Raw genomic sequence first — 23,074 nt, 5'->3', positions numbered from 1 at the left:
AAATGCTAGAACACTGGATGCCTGGCACATAATAGACACTCAAAAAAGCATGGGACTGAAAATATAGGTAAGGTTGATTATATACTTTCAAATAAAAAATGTAGGGGCACCTCGGTGACTCAGTCAGTTAAGTAGCCAACTCTTGATTTCAGTTCAGGTCATGATCTCACGGTTGTGAGATTGAGCTCCATGACAGGCTTTGCACTGACAGCACAAAGCCTGCTTGGGATTTTCTCCCTTCCTATCTCTCTGCCCCTCCCCTGCTCTCTCTGTGTCTCTCAAAATAAAAAAAAAAATAAACATTTAAAAAAATTAAAATGACTTTCACCCTACTATTTTTGGTATAACTGAAAATGAGTTCACATTTGGCTCGTTGAGGTCATAACAGATCTAAGTCCACTATTCTCTTTGTTGCTATTACACAATACATGAATATGTGCTCAATCTTGAAAGGCAGCATTAATCAGAATGGTAATCACTCTGAGAAGGCTATAAAAACAAGAGTTCATCTATCTTTTATCAAAGAATAGCACAACCCTCAGACATTTTGACGTCTACCTCAACTTCACCGAAGTAACAATCAACAATGAAGATACTTTGTATTTTCCTGACCTTTGTCTTCACTGTGTCCTGTGGTCCATCAGGTAATATTTGCTAATAGGGAAAAGGAGGGAAGAACAAAATGCTTTTTTATAAATGCTTTACTCTGGCAAGAAAAGAAAAAAAAAACAAGTAAATTGTTAGGAGATTCCACATGAACTTAAAATGCAATTGACTCTCTTTTGCATGAAAGAAGAAATGAGTGGAACTGACAGTTGAGAGGATAAAGGCAAAAAAAAGAAAAAGAAAAAAGAAAAAAGAAAGAAAAGAAAGAAAAGAAAAGAAAAAGAAAAAAGAAAAAAGAAAAATTCCCAAGATGTAGAATTAAGAATTAAATGTTTGTTATTTTGTTTGATGAGACTATGACTTCTTACATGCTTCCTACTGCCTTCTCTTTTTAAATGTAATTTAATGAACTAATACTATAGCTGTTGTCAAATTAAGCTTTCTACAACTGGTCCAGTAACTTGTGGGAGAGAGGGGATGTTGGAGGTGGATGGCTATTTAGAACACAAAACAGGTAGACTATTTTTTCCACATCCTTTTCACTTTACTCTTGAGGAAGCATGCGCAGATTAGATATTTAATGATATTCTATTTTTTTAAAAGCTAGGCAAAAGAAATATTGTTGGATAAATATTCATATTGTAAAAATGTGTAGGGGATAAAATCTATCTTTTTAATACAGTTGTCTGGACATGATTTTAGAAACAAGATGGTTTCACTCTATACTTGAAACAGCTTTATTTATCTATCCAGCTATCTATGCAAGGGGATTAAATTTGTATTTATGATCATAGATACTTTTTCTTAGTTTCACAGAAAAAAACAAAAGAAGATGTAGACAGAAAAAGAGAATGTTACCTTGTCCGTGGTGCCTGCAAGACTTCATGCAACAGTTGGGAATACATATATAATTACTGCAATACTGAGCCCTGCTGTGTTGTACGGGACTACCAAAAGCCAGTCACTAAACACATCACTACTAGTTCACACAGAGTAAATGATAAGTCCACTATACCACACAAAATTAAATTGTAACACCACTATTAATAAAAATGAACTTTCTTACTTTTTTGAATCTATTTTCACGTGAGTGTCTTTTGGCTTTCTGGATTACACAACTATATCATGGCAGCTAGTAAGTTCAATGTTAGGTTAGTACAAGAGGAATAAAGAGGGGTAGCTTGTTTTTTAAAACTGGCTGAAGTTCTTCTCTATCCACATGACAAATGCCTTGCATCTTTCATACTTCTATTTATCTCTGGCGTGTTTATTTACCCTGTGCAGTAGCCTAGTTATTTCCCATGATCTTTTAGGTGTCAGTCATCAGTCATGATTTATGCTACTTTTTCATAATTGCAGCAAAAATGTGCTTGAGTCTCTAGACACAAAGTCATAAATACCTTAACACATAAAAAGGCAGTATTAGTAGTATAATTATGAGTAAGAACAATCAAACAAAACTCAATAGGGAGTAAAATGTGATGAGAATAAAAGGAAGTTAAAAACATTGTTTAAAGCATTTTTTTTTCTTACCATAAAGTGTTAAAAAAAATTTGGAAGAATACAAAAATGTCTGAAGAAAACAAAGAAAAACCGTTTCTAATTCTAGAGCTAACCTTGTATCATAATTAATTCTGAACATAGGCAGCCATTTCAAGGTCTTCTCTTCTGGTTCTTAAGAATTTTCTCTAACTTCTGCATCTTATAATTCAGTATTTAATACTTCTATCCTGTCCCCATCTTCAGTGAACTCATTGTATTTCTAGTTTTCCACTTTCCACATTAATTCTACCATAATATTGAATTAATGTTGACATGACTTTCTTATGAATTGTAAAGATTTCCATCAACAAATACTTGATGTGTAGAATTTAAAGTCTCCACTGAGTGTATTTTTTTACCCATAGCTATAGCACATACCTGGAAAAATATAAAAATTTAGGTGAGAATTCTGATTTAAAGAAAATGAAAGAAGTCCAATGAACTTGGGGATTAAGACGAGAGGATAATTCCGAGTTTTCTTACTTGGAGAAACTGCCGAACAATGTGATCATTCATTAGGAAACAGAGCTAAAGACATAGATTTGGAAAGGAACATTTATGACATGTTGAGCTTAGACTTTTTGGCCATATACAGGTGTGAAGTTTGGGAAAGAAAAATGTGCTTCAAATATAGATTTCAGGAGCCATTAACTGAAGCAATGAGATAAAATCACCCAAAAGACGATTACAGATTGATAAGAAGAAGCAGAAAAAAAGCCAAAATCCTAAAGAATAGCATTTAAAGGAATTGCATAAAATCCAATAAACATTAAATTGGATTGGATGGAGTTGGATTCCATAAGAGAGTAAGAAGGAGAAGCTAGCCAATGAGAACTCACTCCCAGCCTTCATATCTTCCCAGATGAGGTCTCAGATAGAGAAGAAAAGAGGTCACACATACCTACTATGTTCTGTGTTAACTTTTGATCCACAGAATCAATGAACATAATAAAATGGTTTCTGTTTTAAACCACAAAGTTTCAGGGTAGCACAGTAATACTAACTAAAAGTGTGTATAACTTCTAAACTATAAAAGTTTTTAAAAAAGAAAAAAGAAAAAATACATAATGAAGCATAGGCAAGATTTCTGAAATGATGAGATAAAAAGATTCAGAATTCTTTCCCTTCATAAAGCAGCAAAACAGTGACAAGAAATCAATTTTTCGAGAGCTATCCAAATTAACCACAGATTTGCAAAAATCCAAGAAGCATTTATTTATTTAAAAAAACAAAAACCAAACCAAACCAAACCAAAACAAAAACCACCACAGGGGCACCTGGGTGGCTCAGTTGGCTAAGCAGCCAACTTCGGCTCAGGTCATGATCTTGCAGTTCTTGGGTTCGAGCCCCGTGTTGGGCTCTGTGCTGACAGCTCAGAGCCTGGAGCCTGCTTCAGATTCTGTGTCTCCTTCTCTCTCTACTCTTCCCCCGCTCATGCTCTGTAACTTTCTGTCTCTTAAACATCAATAAACATTAAAAAACTTAAAAAGAAACCAAGCCAAACCAAACCAAACCAAACCAAACCAAACCAAAACAAAACATTCTGAATCTCAATAAAAACAGCTAACTTTGTGGCAGTTAAACTGTCCCATTCATTACTTTCCAATTCTCCTCAGCTCCACAAGTAGCCTTGACAATCTGCAGCCTTCTTATCAACGTAGCTGTGAATATATAGAGTATCTACAACTCAATAATAAAAACACTCTAATCCAATTAAAAAATGGACAGCGGAGTTGAATAGACATTTCTCCAAAGTATATCCAAAGAGGATATACAAATGTTCAACAGGCATATGGAAAGGTGTTTAACCTTAATAGCCATCAAGGAAATGGAAATCAGCACCACAATGAGTTACCACTTCCCACCGGTTAAAAGAGGTATAAGGAACATAAAACACATAAACAAATGTTGGGTATGATATGAAGAAATTGGAACTCTCATACACTGCTAGTGCGGATGTAAATTGGCACAAACAGTTGGGAAAATATTCCGCCAGTTCCTGAAACAGTTAAGGCTGGAGTCTACATTTGATTCTGCAATCCTACTCTCAGATATATATGCAAGAGAAATTAAAAATGTCAATAGAAAAACTTGCACACAAATGTTCATGGCAGCATTATTCATAACAGCCAAAGGTGAAAACAACCCAAATATTTATAAACTGATAGATAGATAAACTTGTGTAGAAAATCCATACAATGGAATATTATTTTGGCAAAAAATGGAATGAAGTATGAAGTCGTGCTATAACATGATAAAGGTCAGAAGACCTTTCCTGAGAAATATACAACATTCTTTCAGTAACAGTAGTGTATGCAAGACAGAAATTTGGATCTACAAAAAGGAATAAACTGACCATGGAATTTGTACATTTGTGGGTAAATGTAAAATATTCTTTCCCTCAGTATTTAATCTCTATTAAAGATAATTTACTGCTTAAAAGAAAAGTAATAATATATTGTGCAGTTGATTGCATTGCACAAAGAATGAGAATAGCCCACATTATGAATTATGGGAAAGAGGAAATATTAGTATAGAATTGTAAGACTTACATTATAATGAAAGTTAGAAAGCTATATTATAAACTTTGAAGAAGAACAAAAATATATGTAACCAATGGGGTAGATAAAATGTAATCATAAAACATATACAGATAAAGAAAGGGAAAGGGAACAAAGTCAGGGAGAAAAAACAGAAAACAAATAACAAGGTGGCAGTTTTTTGTTTGTTTGCCTTAAAGTTTATTTTTGAGAGGGAAGAGAAGGGAAGAGAGAGAAGGGGAGAAAGAAAATCCCTGGCAGTCTCTGTGCTTAGAGTAGGGTTGTTTGAGCAGGGTTCATACTCATGAAATGTGAGATCATGACCTGAGCTGAAATCAAGAGCTGGACACTCAAGTGACTGAGTCACCCAGGTGCCCCAACAATGTGGCAATTTTAAACAAAACCATATTATAATTTCAATAAGTGTGCACATTAAATGTAAACATGACAATTAAAGGACAGAGAATATAAGACAGGATATTACATTGATTTTTTTCTGCATAACAAATTACTGCAAGAGGTAAAACCTTAAAACCTTTATTATCTCATAGACTCTATGAGTAGGATTCCAGAAACAGCTTAGCATGGTGCTGCTGTCCCAAGATCTTTGTTGAGATTGCACTGAAGCAGATAACTATAGCTATAGACATCTCAATACTTCGCGGGGGTCAAAGGATCTGCTTCTAAGCTCACTCATGTGGCTGTTGCCAGGCTTAATTCCTTTTTTTTAATAATTTTGTTTAATGTTTATTTATTTTTGAGAGAGAGAGAGAGAGAGAGAGAGACAGAGAAAGAGAGAGAGAGAGAGAGAGTAAGTGGGGAAAGGCACAGAGACAGGAAGACAGAATCTGAAGCAGGCTCCAGGCTCCAAGATGTTAGCCCAGAGCCTGATGTGGAACTCGAACCATGAGATCATGACCTGAGCCAGAAGTCGGATGCTTAACCAACTGACCCACCCAGGTGTCCCAGGTTTCATTCTTGAGAGCTATTGAACATATAGCTTCAGTTTTTCACAAGTTATTAAATAGAGTCAAGGATTCGAACCACATGATCTGGGCCATTCCATAAGGATTATCCCAACATAGCACCTTGCTTCCCCTGTACAAATGATAAGAGAGAGAGAGAGAGAAATGGAGGGAACGAGAGACAGAGACACTGACGTACACGAAGAGATATAGACAAAAAGAGAGCCCAAGATTATAACCAGAGTATTTTTAATGGTTATATTAAAAATAAGAAATGTTTTAAACCGATGATTTAAGCTTCCATTTTAAGGATTTAGGAAAAGAAAAAATAATTTTAAAAAAAGAAAGGCAAATTAAAAACAATTTTATAAACTACATACCTCAATGAAACCCTTATTTTTACTCAGCAAAAGGAAGTAAATAATAAAATAAGATCAGCAATTATTTAAATATAAAATGGAAAACCAGTAGGAGAACATGAATAAAAACAAAAGTTAGTTTTTTAAAAAGATAAAAATTAATTTTTAGAAATCTCTAGCCACATCGATAAAAAAAAGGGACAGAGAAAATGCACAAATGACCAATATCAAGAATGAAGAGGAGAAATCACAGCAGATGTAAAAGATATTAACATAAGAGTAAGAGACTCTAATAAACAACACTATACCAGTATTTTGGTAACTGTTATAGAAAGGAATAATTCCTCAAATGATGTAAACCACCAAGATTCACTTAAGAAAAAATTTGCAACTTGAATAATTCTATATCCATTTTTAATAATGTATATTTACAAAACTTCCCACATAAAAAATATCAGATATATATGGCTTCACTGCTGAATTATTCTAAACATTTAATAATGAAAGTATATACATTATATACTCATTATAAACAAATCATTTTGTATGATAGTATAAGGGAGAACATTTCCCAAATGATGTTAGGAAACCAGCATCACCCATATCAAAACTTGAAGAAAATAAAAAAAAAGAAATTTCAAGGAAACTACAAATATTCTAAACATAATATTATCAAATAAAATGTAAATTTAGTTTTATGCGAAAAAATAAGTTAGCATAATCCTGTATATTGCAAGAGTAAAAAACAAAATCATTATTTCACAAGATGCAAACAAATAAATGTCATAACCATTTATGATAAAAAGTCTTGGCAACCAGAAATAGAAGGGAACAGTCCCAACCTGAAAAAGACATCTATGAAACACCTACAGCTATCATCATTCTTATGGTCAAAGATGGGATTGAATGCATTTCCTCTAAAATCAAGGACAAGGTAAGAATAATCACTTTCACCACCTGAATTCCAAGTTGTAAGAGAATCTTAGAAAGTACAACAGGAAAAATAAACAAAGGCATGTAGATTATAAATTAAAAACAAACAAACTTATTTTCACTTGACATGATTCTATACAGTAAATGTCTATACAGTAAATCTAAGGAATCTAAAAATGAAGGTAAACTAATAAGTAATACCTTTGATACAGAAAAATATAAAAATTACATTGCTGTAAACTAGAAATACATACTTGACCTAAAGACACCTGCAGATTGAAAGTAAGGAGATGCAGAACCATTTATCATGCTAATGGATGTCAAAAGAAAGCTGGAGTAGCCATATCTATGTCTACATTTTAAAACAAAGACTGTAACAAAAGAGGAAGAAGGGCATTATATCATAATTAAGGAATCGATCCACCAAGAAGATCTAATCACTGTAAATATTTATTCCTTCAATTTGGAGCACCCAAATATATAAATCAATTACTCACAAACATAAAGAAACTCATTAATAATAATACCGTAATAGTAGGGGACTTTAACACCCCACTTATAACAATGGGACAGATCATCTAAACAGAAAATCAACAAGGAAACAAAGGCTTTAAATAACACACTGGACAGGATGAACTTAACAGATATATTCAGAATACTTCATCTTCAAGCAGAAGAATACACATTCTTCTCAAGTGCACATGAAACAATCTCCAGAATAGATCACATCCTGGGTCACAAGTCAGCCCTAAACAAGTACAAAAAGATTGATATTTTCATACCATGCATATTTTCAGACCACAACACTATGAAACTTGAAACAAACCACAAGAAAAGTTTGGAAAAACCATATGTATTTGTAGATTAAAGACATCCTACTAAAAAATGAATGGTTGCACTGTGCAAACACCCAAAGCTCTGCTTCTGTGGATCCATCCCTCTGACGGGTCTGCCTCCCTCCTGGTGCTTCAGGGCCCCTCCCACAGGGGATCACGATAGCAAAGAGAGCTAAGCCTACCCCTCCTGCCCCTGTGCACCTTGTGGATCCACCCCGTCTAATACATACATGGCCAGATCCCATCAAAGCAGCACCACAAGCCTGGCAGTGTGCAAGCAGCTCAGACAGGGGCCACACCACTCCACAGTGAGTCCTGCCCCTGGGAGAGGGGAAGATAAGGTACACACCAGTCTGACTGTCGCCCCAGTGGTGGGCTGGGGGCAGACATCGGGTCTGACTACAGCCTTGCCCACCAACACAAGTTACTCCGGACAGCACAGGGGAAGTGCCCTGCAGTTTGGAGCCACCGCAGGAACTACCCAAGTTGACGAAATGGAAGAATTCTCCTCAAAAGAAACTCCAGGAAGTAGTGACAGCTAACGAATTGACCAAAAACGATTTAAGCAATATAATGGAACAAGAATTTAGAGTAATAGTCATAAAATTAATCGCTGGGCTTGAGAAAAGCATTGAGGACCTTAGAGAATATATTGCTACAGAGATCAAGGGACCAAGAAATAGTCAAGAGGAGCTAAAAAAATGCTATAAATGAGGTGCAAAATAAAATGGAGGCAGCCATAGCACAGATTGAAGAGGCAGAGGAGAGAATAGGTGAATTAGAAGATAAAATTATGGAAAAAGAGGAAGCTGAGAAAAAGAGAGATAAAAAAAAATCCAGGAGTATTAGGGGAGAATTAGAGAACTAAGTGATGCACTCAAACAGAACAATATCCATTTCATAGGAATTCCAGAAGAAGAAGAGAGAGAAAGGGGCTGAAGGTGTACTTGAACAAATCATAGCTGAGAACTTCCCTGATCTGTGGAAGGAAAAGGGCATTGAAATCCAAGAGGCACAGAGAACTCCCTTCAGACGTAACATGAATCTATCTTCTGCACAATGTAACACAGTGAAACTGGCAAAATACAAGGATAAAGAGAAAATTCTGAAAGCAGCTAGGGATAAACATGCTCTAACATATAAAGGGAGACTGATAAGACTCATGACGGATCTGTCTACTGAAACTTGGCAGGCCAGAAAGGAATGGCAGGAAATCCTCAATGTGATGAACAGAAAAAATATGCAGCCGAGAATCCTTTATCCAGCATCTGTCATTCAGAATAGAAGGAGAGATAAAGGTCTTCCCAAACAAACAAAAACTGAAGGAATTCATCACCACTAAACCAGCTCTACAAGAGATCCTAAGGGGAATTCTGTGAGTGAAATGTTGCAAGGACAAAAAAGTACCAGAGACATTACTATAAGCATGAAATCTACAGACATCACAATGACTCTAAAATCATATCTTTCAATAATAACACTGAATGTAAATGGACTAAATGCTCCAACCAACAGACATAGGGTATCAGAATGGATAAAAAAACAAGACCCATCTATTTGCTGTCTACGAGAGACTCGTTTTAGACCTGAGGATACTTTCAGATTGAAAGTGAGGGGATGGAAAGCTATCTATCATGCTACTGGAAGTCGAAAGAGAGTTGGAGTAGCCATACTTATATCAGACAAACTAGACTTTAAATTAAAGGCTATAACAAGAGATGAATAAGGGCATTATATAATAATTACAGCATCTATGCATCAGGAAGAGATAACAATTATAAATGTCTATGCACCAAATACGGAAGCTCCCAAATATACAAAACAATTAATCACAAACATAAACAACCTTATTGATAAGAATGTGATAATTGCAGGGGACTTTAATACCCCACTTACAACAATGGATAGATCATCTACACACAGGATCAATAAAGAAACAAGGGTCCTGAATGATACATTGGATCAGATGGACTTGACAGATATATTTAGAACTCTGCATCCCAAAGCAACAGAATATACTTTCTTCTCAAGTGCATATGGAACATTCTCCAAGATAGATCACATACTGGGTCACAAAACAGCCCTTCATAAGTATAAAAGAATTTAGATCATACCATACACACTTCCAGACCACAATGCCATGAAACTTGAAATCAACCACAGAAAAAAGTCTGGAAAACCCTCCAAAAGCATGGAGATTAAAGAACACTCTACTAAAGAATGAATGGGTCAACCAGGCAATTAGGGAAGAAATTAAAAAATATATGGAAACAAATGAAAATACAACAATCCAAACGCTTTGAGATGCAGCAAAGGCAGTCCTGTGAGGAAAATACATTGCAATCAATGAAACAAGAAACAAGAAACAAGAAACAAGAAACAAGAAACAAGAAAAATCCCAAATACAAAATCTAACAGCATACCTAAAGGAAATAGAAGCAGAACAGCAAAGACACCCCAAACCGAGCAGAAGAAGAGAAATAATAAAGATCAGAGCAGAAATAAACAACATAGAATCTAAAAAAAAAAAAAAAACAAAAACAAAACAAAACAACAAAAAAAACTGTAGAGCAGATCAATGAAACCAAGAGTTAGTTTTTTTGAAAAAATAAACAAAATTGATAAACCTCTAGCCAGGCTTCTCAAAAAGAAAAGGGAGAGGGCCCAAATAGATAAAATCATGAATGAAAATGGAATTATAACAACCAATCCCTCAGAAATACAAGCAATTATCAGGGAATACTATGAAAAATTATATGCCAACAAACTGGACAACCTGGAAGAAATGGACAAATTCCTAAGCACCCTCACAGTTCCAAAGCTCAAACAGGAAGAAATAGAAAACTTGAACAGACCCATAACCAGCGAAGAAATTGAATCAGTTAGCAAAAATCTTCCAACAAATGAGTCCAGGACCAGATGGCTTCCCTAGGAAATTCTACCGGACATTTAAAGCAGAGATAATACCTATCCTTCTCAAGCTGTTCCAAAAAATAGAAGGGAAGGAAAACTTCCAGACTCATTCTATGAAGCCAGCATTACTTTGATTCCCAAACCTGAGAGAGATACAGCAAAAAAAAAAAAAAAAAAAGAGAACTACAGGCCAATATCTCTGATGAATATGGATGCAAAAATTCTCTACAAGATACTAGCAGGTCGAATTCAACACCATATAAAAAGAATTATTCACCATGGTCAAGTGGGATTCATTCCTGGGCTTCAGGGCTGGTTCAACATTCGCAAATCAATCAATGTGACACATCACACTAAGAAAAGAAAAGAAAAGAAAAGAAAGAAAAGAAAAGAAAAGAAAAGAAAAGAAAAGAAAAGAAAAAAGAACAATATGATCCTGTCAATTGATGCATAAAAAGCATTTGACAAAATTCAACATACTTTCTTAGTAAAAACCCTCGAGAAAGTTGGGATAGAAGGAATACACTTAAGCATCATAAAAGCCATTTATGAAAAGCTCACAGCTAATATCATCATCAATGGGGAAAAACTGAGAGCTTTCCCCCTGAGATCAGGAACACCACAGGGATATCCACTCTTACTGCTATTGTTTAACATAGTGTTGGAAGTTCTAGCATCAGCAATCAGACAACAAAAGGAAATCAAAGGCATCAAAATTGGCAAAGATGAAGTCAAGCTTTCACTTTTTGCAGATGACATATTATACATGGAAAACCTGATAGACTCCACCAAAAGTCTGCTAGAACTGATACATGAATTCAGCAAAGTCGCAGGATACAAAATTAATGTACAGAAATTAGTTGCATTCTTATACACTAACAATGAAGCAACAGAAAGACAAATAAAGAAACTGATCCCATTCACAACTGCACCAAGAATCATAAAATACCTAGGAATAAACCTAACCAAAGATGTAAAAGATCTGTATGCTGAAAACGATAGAAAGCTTATGAAGGAAATTGAAGAAGATATAAAGAAATGGAAAAACATTCCATGCTCATGGATTGGAAGAATAAATATTGTTAAAATGTCAATACTACCCAAAGCTATCTACACATTCAATGCAATCCCAATCAAAATTGCACCAGCATTTTTCTCGAAGCTAGAACAAGCAAACCTAAAATTTGTATGGAATCACAAAAGACCCCAAATAGCCAAAGTAATGTTGAAAAAGAACCAAAGTGGAAGGCAATACAATCCCAGACTTTAGCCTCTTCTACAAAGCTGTAATCATCAAGACAGCATGGTATTGGCACAAAAACAGACACCTAGACCAATAGAATAGAATAGAGACTCCAGAATTGGACCCACAAACATATGGCCAACTAATCTTTGACAAAGCAGGGAAGAACACCCAAAGGAAAAAAGACAGTCCCTTTAACAAATGGTGCTGGGAGAACGGGCCAGCAACATGCAAAAAGAATGAAACTAGACCACTTTCTTACACCACTCACAAAAATAAACTCAAAATGGATAAAGGACCTGAATGTGAGACAGGAAACCATTAAAACCCTAGAGGAGAAAGCAGGAAAAAACCTCTCTGAGCTCACCCGCAACAATTTCTTACTTGACACATCTCCAAAGGCAAGGGAATTAAAAGGGAATTTATGAAGATAAAAAGCTTCTGCACTGCAAAGGAAACAATCAACAAAATTAAAAGGCAACCGATGGAATCGGAAAAGATATTTGCAAATGACATATCAAAGGGCTAGTATCCAAAATCTATAAAGAACTCACCAAACTCCACACCTGAAAAACAAATAATCTAGTGAAGAAATGGGCAGAAAACATGAATAGACACTTCTCTAAAGAAGACATCCAGATAGATGGCCAGCCAACAGACACATGAAAAGATGCTCAACGTCACTCTTCATCAGGGAAATACAAATCAAAACCACACTGAAATACCACCTCACACCAGTCAGAGTGGCGAAAATGAACAAATCAGGAGACTATAGATTCTGGAGAGGATGTGGAGAAATGGGAACCCTCTTGCACTGTTGGTGGGAATGCAAACTGGCACAGAACTCTGGAAAACAGTGTGGAGGTTCCTCAAAAAATGAAAAATAGATCTACCCTATGACCCAGTAATAGCACTGCTAGGAATTTACCCAAGGGATACAGGAGTGCTTATGCATAAGGGCACTTGTACCCCAACATTTATAGCAGCACTTTCAACAATAGTCAAATTGGGAAGAGCCAAATGTCCATCAACTGATGAATGGATAAAGAAATTGTGGTTTATATACACAATGGAATACTACTTGGCAATGAGAAAGAATGAAATATGGCCTTTTGTAGTAACCTGGATGGAACTGGAGAGTGTTATGCTAGGTGAAATAAATCTTACAGAGAAAGACAGATACCACATGTTTTCACTCTTATGTAGATCCTGAGAAACTTAATAGAAGACCATGGGGGAGGGGAAGGAAAAAAAAAGTTAGAGAGGGAGAGAGCCAAACCATAAGAGACTCTTGAAAACTGAGAATAAACTAAGGGTTGATGGGGTGGGGGGCGCTGGGAAGGAGGGGTGAGTGGGTGATGGGTATTGAGGAGGGCACCTGTTGGGATGAGCACTGGGTGTTGTATGGAAACCAATTTGACAATAAATTTCATATTAAAAAAAAAAAGAATGAATGGGTTAACCAAGATTTTAAAGAGGAAATTAAAAAGTACATGGAAACCAATGAAAATGAAAACACGACAGTCCAAAATCTTTGGGATGCAGCAAAGTGATCATAAGAGGGATCATAAGTAGCAATCCAAGCCTTCCTAAAGAAGGAAGAAAGGTCTCAAATACACAAGCTAGGCTTACACCTAAAGGAGCTGGAAATTGAACAGAAAATAAAGCCCCAAAACAACTAAAAAAGGGAAATAATAAACATTAGAGCAGAAATCAATGATAGCAAAAAAGAAAAAAAAAAGAATAGATCAATGAAACAAGGACAAGGAGCAGGTTCTTTGAAAGAATTAACAAAACTGATAGCCCCTAACCAGAATAATCAAAAAGAGAAAGGAAAAGACCCAAATAAATAAAATCATGAAGGAAAGAGTAGAAATCACAGCCAACACCACAGAAATACAAAACAATAATAAGAGAATATTATGAACAATTATATGCCCAAAAATTGGGCAATCTGGAAGAAATGGATACATTCCTAGAAACACATAAACTACCAAAACTGAAACAAGAAGAAATAGAAAATTTGAACAGATCCATAACCAGTAAAGAAATGGAATCAGTAATGAAAATTCTCCCAGCCAACAAGAGTCTAGGGCTAGCTGGCTTCCCAGGGGAATTCTTCCAAACATGGAAGAGTTAATATCCGTTCTTTTTAAGCTGTTCCAAAACATAGAAATGGAAGGAAAACTTCCATACTCATTCTATGAGGCCAGCATTACCAGACAAAGAACCCACTAAAAAGGAGAATTACAGACCAGTTTCCCTGATGAACATGGATGCAAAAATCCTCAACAAGATAATAGCAAATTGAATCCAAAAATACATTAAATGAATTATTCACCAGTATCAAATGGGATGTATTCCTGGGCTGCAGGGGTGGTTCAATATCCGCAAATCAATCAATGTGATACATCACATTAATAAAAGAAAGGATAAGAACCACATGACCCTCTCAATAGAAGCAGGAAAAGCATTTGACAAAATACAGCATCCTTTCTTGATAAAAACGCTCAAGAAAGTAAGGATAGAAGGAGTATACCTCAACATCATAAAGGTTATATACAAAAGACTCAACAGCTAATATCACCCTCAATGGGGAAAAACTGACAGCTTGCCTCCTAAAGTCAGGAACATGACAGGGATGTCCACTCTCACCACTATTGTTCAACATAGTACTGGAAGTCCTAGCCTCAGCAATCAGAAAACAAAAGTAAATAAAAGATATCAGAATCTGAAAGGAAGAAGTCAAACTTTCATTCTTCCCAGACAACATGATACTCTATGTGGAAAACCTGAAAGAGCCCACCAAAAAACTGCTAGAACTCATACATGAAAATAGGAAAGTCACGGGATATAAAATCCACATATAGAAATCAGTTGCATTTGTATATACCAGTAAAGAAGCAACAGAAAGAGAAATCAAGGAGTCAATCCCATTTACAATTGCACCAAAACCTGTAAAATACCTGGGAATAACCTAACCAAAGAGGTAAAATATCTGTATGCTGAAAACTATAGAAAGCTTATGAATGAAATTGAAGAAGATACAAAGAAATGGAAAAACATTCCATGCTCACAAATTGAAAGAATAAATATTGTTAAAATGTTGATACTGCCCAAAGCAATCTGCACGTTCAGTGTAATTCCTATCAAAATAACACCAGCATTCTTCACATAGCCAAACAAACAATTCCAACATTTGTATGGAACCACAAAAGACCCTGAATAGCTAAAGCAATGTTGAAAAAGAAAACCACAGCTGGAGGCATCACAATCCCATCATGTAATCCTGCATTACAAAGCCATAATCATTAAGACAGTGTGGTATTGGCACAAAAACAGACACATAGACCAATGGAACAGAATAGAGAACCCAGAAATGGACTGACAAATGTATGGCCAACTCATCTTTGACAAAGCAGTAAAGAATATCCAATGGAAAAAGACAGTCTTTTTCAGCAAATGGTGTTAGGAAAACTGGACAGCAACACACAGAAGAACGAGCCTGGGCTACTTTCTTACACCATATACAAAAACAAACTCAAAATGGATGAAAGACCTAAATGTAAGAAAAGAAACCATCAAAATCCTAGAAGAGAAAACAGGCAACAACCTCGTTGACCTTGGCTACAGCAACTTCCTACTAGACATGTCTCTTGAGCCAAGGGACATAAAAGCAAAAATGAACTATTGGGACCTTATCAAGATAAAAAACCTTCTGCACTATAAAGGAAACAATCAACAAAACTAAAAGGCAACTGACAGGATGGGAGAAGATACTTCCAACTTACGTATCAGATAAAGGGTTAGTATCAAAAATCTATAGAGAACTTGTCAAACTCAACACCCAAAAAACAAATGATCTAGTGAAGAAATGGGCAAAAGACATGAATAGACACATTTACAAAGAAGACATCCAGATGGCTAACAGACACAAGAAAAGATGCTCAATATCACTCATCATCAGGGAAATACAAATCAAAACCTTAATGAACTACCACCTCACACTTGTCAGAACGGCTAAAAATAACAACTCAGAAAAGAACAGATATTGGCAAGGATGCAGAAAAAGACGAACATTTTTGCACTGTTGGTGGGAATGCAAACTGGTATGGCCACTCTGGAAAACAGTACAGAGGTTACTCAGAAAATAAACAATAGAGCTAATCTATGACCCAGCAATTATACTACTAGGTATTTATCCAAAGATTACAAAAATGCTGATTTGAAGGGGAACCTTGCACCCCAATGTTTACAGCAGCACTATCAACAGTAGCCAAAATATGGAAAGAGGCCAAATGTCCATTAACTGATGAATGGATAAGGAAGATGTGAGATAAATATAATGGAATATTACTAGGCAATCAAAAAGAATGGAATCTTGCCATTTACAACAATGTGGATGGAACTAGAATGTATTATGCTAAGTGAACTAAGTCTGTTGGAGAAAGACAACTATATGATTTCACTCATGTGGAATTTAAGAAACACAATGGATGAACATAGGGGAAGAGAAGGAAAATTAAGATAAAAACATAGAGAAAAGCAAACCATAAGTGACTATTAACTATAGAGAACAAACTGAGGGTTGCTGGAAGGATGTGGGTGGGAGATAGGCTACATGAGTGATGTCATTAAAGAGGGCACTTGTTGGGATGAACACTGGGTATCATATGTAAGTGATTAATACAAAATTCTTCTCCTGAAACCATTATTACACTATATATTAACTAACTTGGATTTGAATAATAAAAAAAAACTAACCCAAATATTTTAAGAAAAAAAAGAAAGGATTCGAAAATACTACATATGAAAGTATTCAAAACAAAGAGAGAATATATGCATTACTTCCCTATACATTGACAAATACATTGTTGAGAGGAATTGAAGAAGTAAACAATGAAAGGTGGGAATACAAACTGGTGCAGCCACTCTGAAAAACAGTATGGAGTTTCTTCAAAAAGTTACAAATAGAACTACCCTACAACCCAGCAATTATACTACTAGGTATTCAACCAAAGCATACAAAAATATAGATTCTAAAGGATACATGCACCCTGATGTTTATAACCACATTATCAACAATAGCCAATCTGTCCATCAACTGTTGAATGGATAAAGATGTGGAATGTGCATGTGTGTGTATATATGTGTGTATATATGTATATATGTGTGGAATGGAATATTGGAATGGAATATTACCCAGTCATCAGAAAGAATGAAATCTTGTCATTTGCAATGATTTGAATGGAGCTAGAGTGTATTATGCTAAATGAAATAGGTCAGTCAGAGTAGACAAATACCATATGATTTTACTCATATGTGGAATTTAAGAAACAGTACAGATGAACCTTAGGGTTTGGGAAAAGAAGAAGAGAGGGAGGCAAACCATAAGTGACTCTTCACTATAGAGAACAAACTGAGGATTGCTGGAGGGAGGTTGGTGGGGGGATGGGCTAAATGGGTGATGGGTATTAATGAGGGAATTTGTTATGATGAGCCCTGGGTGTTATATGTAAGTGATGAATCACTAAATTCTACTCCTGAAACTGATATTATACTAGTTAACTAACTAGTTAAATGTTTAAATGAAAACTTAAGAAAAAAGAGAGAAGTAAATAATGAAGAGATATATATTGATCAGGCATTGGAAATGTTAAAATGCCAAATTTCATCATATGGGACTACAGATTCAATAAAATCTCAACCAAAATACCAGCTGGCTTTTAAAATAGGTATTGACAATCTTACTTAAAAATTTGTGTGAAAATTTACCAGACCAAAAATAACCAGGAATTGAAGATTGAGAACTAAGTTGTAGAGATGACACTACTTGATTTCAAGTTTTACTATAAAGATTCAAAAAGAGAATTTGGTATTGACATAGAGGAGAGAATGAATCAGAATGAATCAGAATGTAAAATGTTGAAACAAACTCAATATATGTAATCAACTGATTTTTTACAAAGATGCCAAAGAAATTCATCTGGATTATATCTACTCTAATAAAAAGATTCCTACATATTGGAGATTCAGTGTCAAACAAGAGAAATACAGTTCTTCCCTAATGGAGTTTTTAGTTTTGTTTAAATAAAACCATGACCAATAAAGAAATCATGTGGAGAAATCTAAGATTTTTAGTATAGGAATTTGTGTCCCAGTAAAAAGGAACTTTTTCCCCCCAAGACATTGAGAGTTCTAACCCCTTCTGCTCACTTTAAAGGAACCTTTCCAATCTATATCCACAAGGTATTGTATTTCTTCATCCTAGAACTGGTTTTACAACAATATGTAAAAGCTATGGCATGAGTAACTAAGATAACAACACCAAACAGACCTCTAGATACTGAGAAAATGTTCAAGGAAAAAAGAATAACACAAATAAAAAAAACTCTTTTAAATATATCTGGAGAGGTATTCAAAAAGATCTTACATCAACAAAACAAAAATACAGCTTCTATGGCAAAAGAACAGAGAAACAGATAAGGGCACTTACATCTTAAATATGATTGCTAAAAAAAAAAAAATAGTAACACCAAAAAGTGAAAGGTATTTAAATCATAAAATGACAACATAAGTAGACATAAAAATAAGATAGTAAAGACAAAACTAGAGAGGGATATTTCAACATTTGACCAAAAGAAATCCCCTAAAGCGAGAAAATAAATATACAAATAAGGAGAGAAAGTGTTCATCAGAGGAAAAAAATATAAAAAGAGAAGAGAACAATTCCTAGATTTGAAGATACAGGCTCACTGGTTTTAGATCTAACTCATAAAAAAAGAAGTTCACACCAGGAAATGTGTGACTATAAAATCTGGGTTACAAATTATAAAGATAATGTCCTAAAAAGTGTCATGAAAGAACAAAAAATCAAACCATTTAAAAGGAGCTAACCTAATTTTGGATTTCTCATCAGGGAGACTGTATAATAGAAGTGGCTAATGACTTCACATGATTTTGAACATAGATTTTACATCCAAATAATCAGATATGAGGGCAGAATAAAAATATTTCCTTGCATGGAAATTCCTGCATTTCCTATCTTTTTTTTTTTAAAAGAACATTTCTGGATGGAGAAAAAAAACAAAAAAGAATACAGGAGATGCAAATAACAGTAGATTCAGTGCAGTTAAACAGGTTCAGAAACTCTTAGAACAAAGAAGGCACAGGAAGAGCCTATCATACTGGGACAAACTTGAGGATGAGGACTGATCATTATTTATATCTTTTATTCACATCTAAAAGAAAACTATAGGAAAAAAAATTTTTTCCAAAGTGTCAGAACCAAAAGTTAAACAATGAAAACTAAAATACGTGAAAACATTTGAGAAAAAAAATGAGAGAGATAATAATAAAAGAAAACAAGAAGAAAAATAGTAAAATAATGGTAATAATTCACTTAACTTTGAAACCAACAACATTTGTCTTTGGTTAGCACAGTGTTGCCACATTAGGTGCATTAAAAAGGCAATAAAATCCATACTACTTATTGTAACACAGTATTTCAATATAAAGCTTAAGTGCCTCTATTCAGAGTGCAAACATTATCCCAGACAAAGGTAAAAGGCAATGTATAACAACAGATGAATGAGATGTGCAAAGTAGGGAGGAAGGTTGGAGGAAATGGCAAGGGAACTAATATCCTTATTTTAAATAGAGAAAGTTGAATGTTGTGGCTAACGTTGGTGGGAAAAAAGTGTTTAAATATTTGAAGATAAACTAAAGAACTTTCAAAAATTAATATAACTTTCAAATATTTGAGGAACAGAACAGCACAGGAGTGTAAGTGATCTGAATCCACATTTTTCTTGGGGGAAACCAAAAGATACATTCTGTAGTTGGCAGGCAAGGACAAAGTATTAAGCTGGGTCCTAATTCTTATGTTAATAAGAAGATCTAAAATAAGGAGATTGAATAGGAAATTATTTCTATTCATTACAAGATCTTTTTTTTTTCAATCCTTATTGTGTACCTATATTACTATGATAAAAAAAAAAACTTAAAATGAATGGAGACTAATTGGGCTTTTCTAGGAAAAAGCAGAGCTCCCTAAATATTCAAGTTGCATCTGAAAAGAATATAGTGAAAATTAATGACAAAAGTGAGGCCTCCTATCTGTTATTTGGTAAATTAATAGTTTAGGGAAATCAATGGGATAACTGAATATAAGTCAGAATTTGGGATATATGGACATATTGATGATATTGTATACCGAATTAGAGACTAGAATGTATTTTGAAAAGTAATCAGGAGTTTAACCAACATGGTAATGTTCAGTTGTTTACATCTGAAATGGTAGATATTTCTCTTAAACCCACTCCATGCATGCCCTTTATGTTGATGTTTAACTGATCACCATCGATACAAGGATGTCATGTGTACAGGCTGCTTCCACATAGAGATTCCTCTCTAAAGATCAATAATCTCAAGTATTCTCAATTTGGGTAATTCTACCCACAGCCCTAGTCAATGGTGCAAAGACAAGTACACCAAATTAAAACAATTTCCGGATAAAGAGTCTTTCTTCCGTTAGAAAACTATAAATAGTAAATGTCTTTTGGCTTTTTGGAAAGCTAGTCTCTAGATTTTGTTACCAAATCTTTCAGCAACTTCTTTCTGCAGAATGAAGATCTTTTACTATTTCCTCCATTTTCTGTGTTATGTGACCTTCATTCTACCAGGTAAAATAGATGTTTGTTTATATGTAACATAGAGCTTACAGCTAAAAATAGAAACACCAGATTATGAAATAGAAAATGCAGTTTCTTAACAATCTTGTCAATTCAAGAAGTCTCTTGATTATGTTGAATTTCAGTTTACTCATATAGAATAGTGTTATACTAATGTACTCAACTCAATTTGAAAATTAATATGTAGATAAAATGAAATGATTCCGGTAGATCCTTTGGCCTTGATTTCTTTTAGATATTATCATTATTTTTTTAAATATAATTTTAAAAATGTATTTGCAAACTTCAGAAGTGAAGGCTTCATAATAAATTGGGCCCAGGGAAGGTGAATGATTGAGAATAACAGAATATATCTCTTGTGGTATTAATAACAGAATCTACAAATTGATCCAGGATCCAGTCTCAGAATACTCTGGGTAATGAAGCACAGCAGGAATAAAATGTCAAATAAAGGCATAGTACTGCAAAAAAATCCTTGTTGGTTAGTTAATGCATTAGTAAAGAAATTAAGCAATGGCTTTATTTTTTAAAATGTTTATTTATTTATTTTGAGGGAGAGAGAGAGAGAGAGAGAGAGAGAGAGAGGGAGCAAGCATGAGTGGGAAAGGGACTGAAAGAGAAGGAGAGAGATAATATCCCAAGCAGCTTTGCACTGTCAGTGCAGAGCCTGATGCAGGACTTTAACTCACCAACAATGAGATCCTGACCTGAACTGAAAACAAGAGTCAGCTGCTCAACTGACTGAGCTACCCAGGCACTCCAGCATTGGCTTAATGGATCAATTAAAAATAAATAATCAAAATACGTAGTGCAATAAAGTGCTTCATGGTGATTATATGATTTTCTTGAGAGGTGTATCCTCTGAGGTAATCCAGGCTCTCTAACAACGAAGATGTAAATTGATATGCAGAAGTATTTGTATTTGGACCTAGAAAGTTGGAACTTCAAGGTACAACACATAACAGAAAGAGAATTTAATTCAAACTTAGAAGATTTTTTATATTTGAAAGTTTATTTATTTATTTTGAGAGAGAGAGCTGGGAAGGGGCAGAGACAGGAGAGGGGGAGAAAGAATCCCAAGCAGTCTCCACACTGTCAGCACAGAGCCCAATGAGGGGCTTGAACCCACAAACCAAGGGATCATGACCTGAGCCCAAATCAAGAGTCAGATGCTTAACTGACTGAGCCATCCCAGTGCCCCAAACTTAGAAGATTTAGATTTTATTATTAGCTTCTTACTTAATAGCTTGTGAACCTTGCCACTCAGAGAATTTAAGTGATTTACCAAAGTTTTTAACAATAAAACAGAAAATGTAAGCAGAATCAATAACAATCACAATTTTTTTTAGAATAAAATGTCTGCTGTAAAATGTACTTGTTAATTGTATGTACCTCAAAAGACTGCAGTTAGGATTTAGTGCAATAATGCACCAGTAACTAGTCCTACAAACTGAAAATTAGTCTATCAATTTGGGTACTATTATAATTATTATGGCTGTTGCTATTATACTTATTATTGGTAATGAAAGGGGACTGAGGAAGTAAGGACATCAAATATGATTAGGGAGGATGTTGAGGTGCATGGGGCTAGCGTGTCAAGCAATAACCACGTAACAATGAGTGGCTAGTAATCTGAGCACAGTGCTGGACACTAAGGAAACAGAAATAAAAGAAAGACTCAGTAATTCTCTAGGCATACTTAAAAATATAGTTGATTAAATTCAGATAAGTCAATAAATTGCTTGATTTAGTAGATTTATATAAGTATGCTTTAAATAGCAAGAATGGTGGGATTATGGCCTAGCAATTGTAGAGGTTTGGGAAAATGTCCTGAATTCTCTGATGAAGAGCTTTGAAATTAGGGATAAGACTCTTGCATTTAGACTCTGGAAGATGAGAGAAAAAAAGGGCAGATAATTAAATACGAGTGTCTAGAATGTGCCAAACCCCATTTCATAACTTCTCATGTAGATATCTAATCTGACCTTCCAGATAACATTGTCAGATACCTATTATTGCCTCTTTTTAAGAAGAGGAAAATTACATCAGAGGTTTTCAAGGTCACACTTATTATACTATATGTGGTAAGTAGAATATAAATACTGGAGTGCAAGATCCTAGCATATTTGTTCCTTATATTTCATCAGGTTTTCTATAGAAGGCACTGAGGATAATGTAAAAGCTGAATAGATTATTTGGTGAAAAGCAGTGAGGTCACATGGGAATTTAGCTGGACTTCAGATGTAAAGGGTTTGGATGTACAGGATCTATACCATCAAACTCAACATTTGCTGAGCTTTGCAGAAAGCTTTAAATAATGCAATGAAGACCTTGTGGTCTAGGAATATGACCACAAACTTTCCTTTACTTTTTGATCATTCAAACAGATACTAAATTATAACGTCTACTGAAATGGACAGAATGCTATATATTTGGCCCTTGCT

General features: G+C 34.8%; 2 protein-coding genes across 2 annotated transcripts in view; both read left to right on the top strand.

The window, feature by feature from the left end:
• The first annotated feature begins 586 nt into the window (after nucleotides 1–586).
• On the top strand, nucleotides 587–1,641 carry DEFB113 (defensin beta 113). The gene is made up of 2 exons (XM_042940384.1): nucleotides 587–644; nucleotides 1,415–1,641. The coding sequence occupies exons 1-2, from the start codon at nucleotides 587–589 to the stop codon at nucleotides 1,639–1,641; spliced, it is 285 nt and encodes a 94-aa protein (XP_042796318.1).
• A 90-nt stretch (nucleotides 1,642–1,731) lies between these two features.
• DEFB114 (defensin beta 114) overlaps nucleotides 1,732–23,074 on the top strand; it is a 30,743-nt gene continuing 9,400 nt past the window's right edge. Inside the window, exon 1 of the mRNA XM_042940383.1 lies at nucleotides 1,732–1,741. Coding sequence (XP_042796317.1) covers nucleotides 1,732–1,741 — 10 coding nt within the window. The remainder of the gene's footprint in view (nucleotides 1,742–23,074) is intronic.

The sequence above is a fragment of the Panthera leo genome, chromosome B2, assembly GCF_018350215.1.
Source record: "Panthera leo isolate Ple1 chromosome B2, P.leo_Ple1_pat1.1, whole genome shotgun sequence".
Taxonomy (NCBI): Eukaryota; Metazoa; Chordata; class Mammalia; order Carnivora; family Felidae; genus Panthera; species Panthera leo.
Note: the sequence above shows the minus strand (reverse complement) of the source record. Positions and strands in the feature narration are given on the sequence as shown.

Coding starts and splice junctions, on each gene's coding strand:
- DEFB113 (XM_042940384.1), top strand. CDS start 587: ATGAAGATACTTTGTATTTTCCTGACCTTTGTCTTCACTGTGTCCTGT. Junction 645..1,414: donor TGTGTCCTGTGGTCCATCAG/GTAATATTTGCT, acceptor ACTTTTTCTTAG/TTTCACAGAAAAAAACAAAA.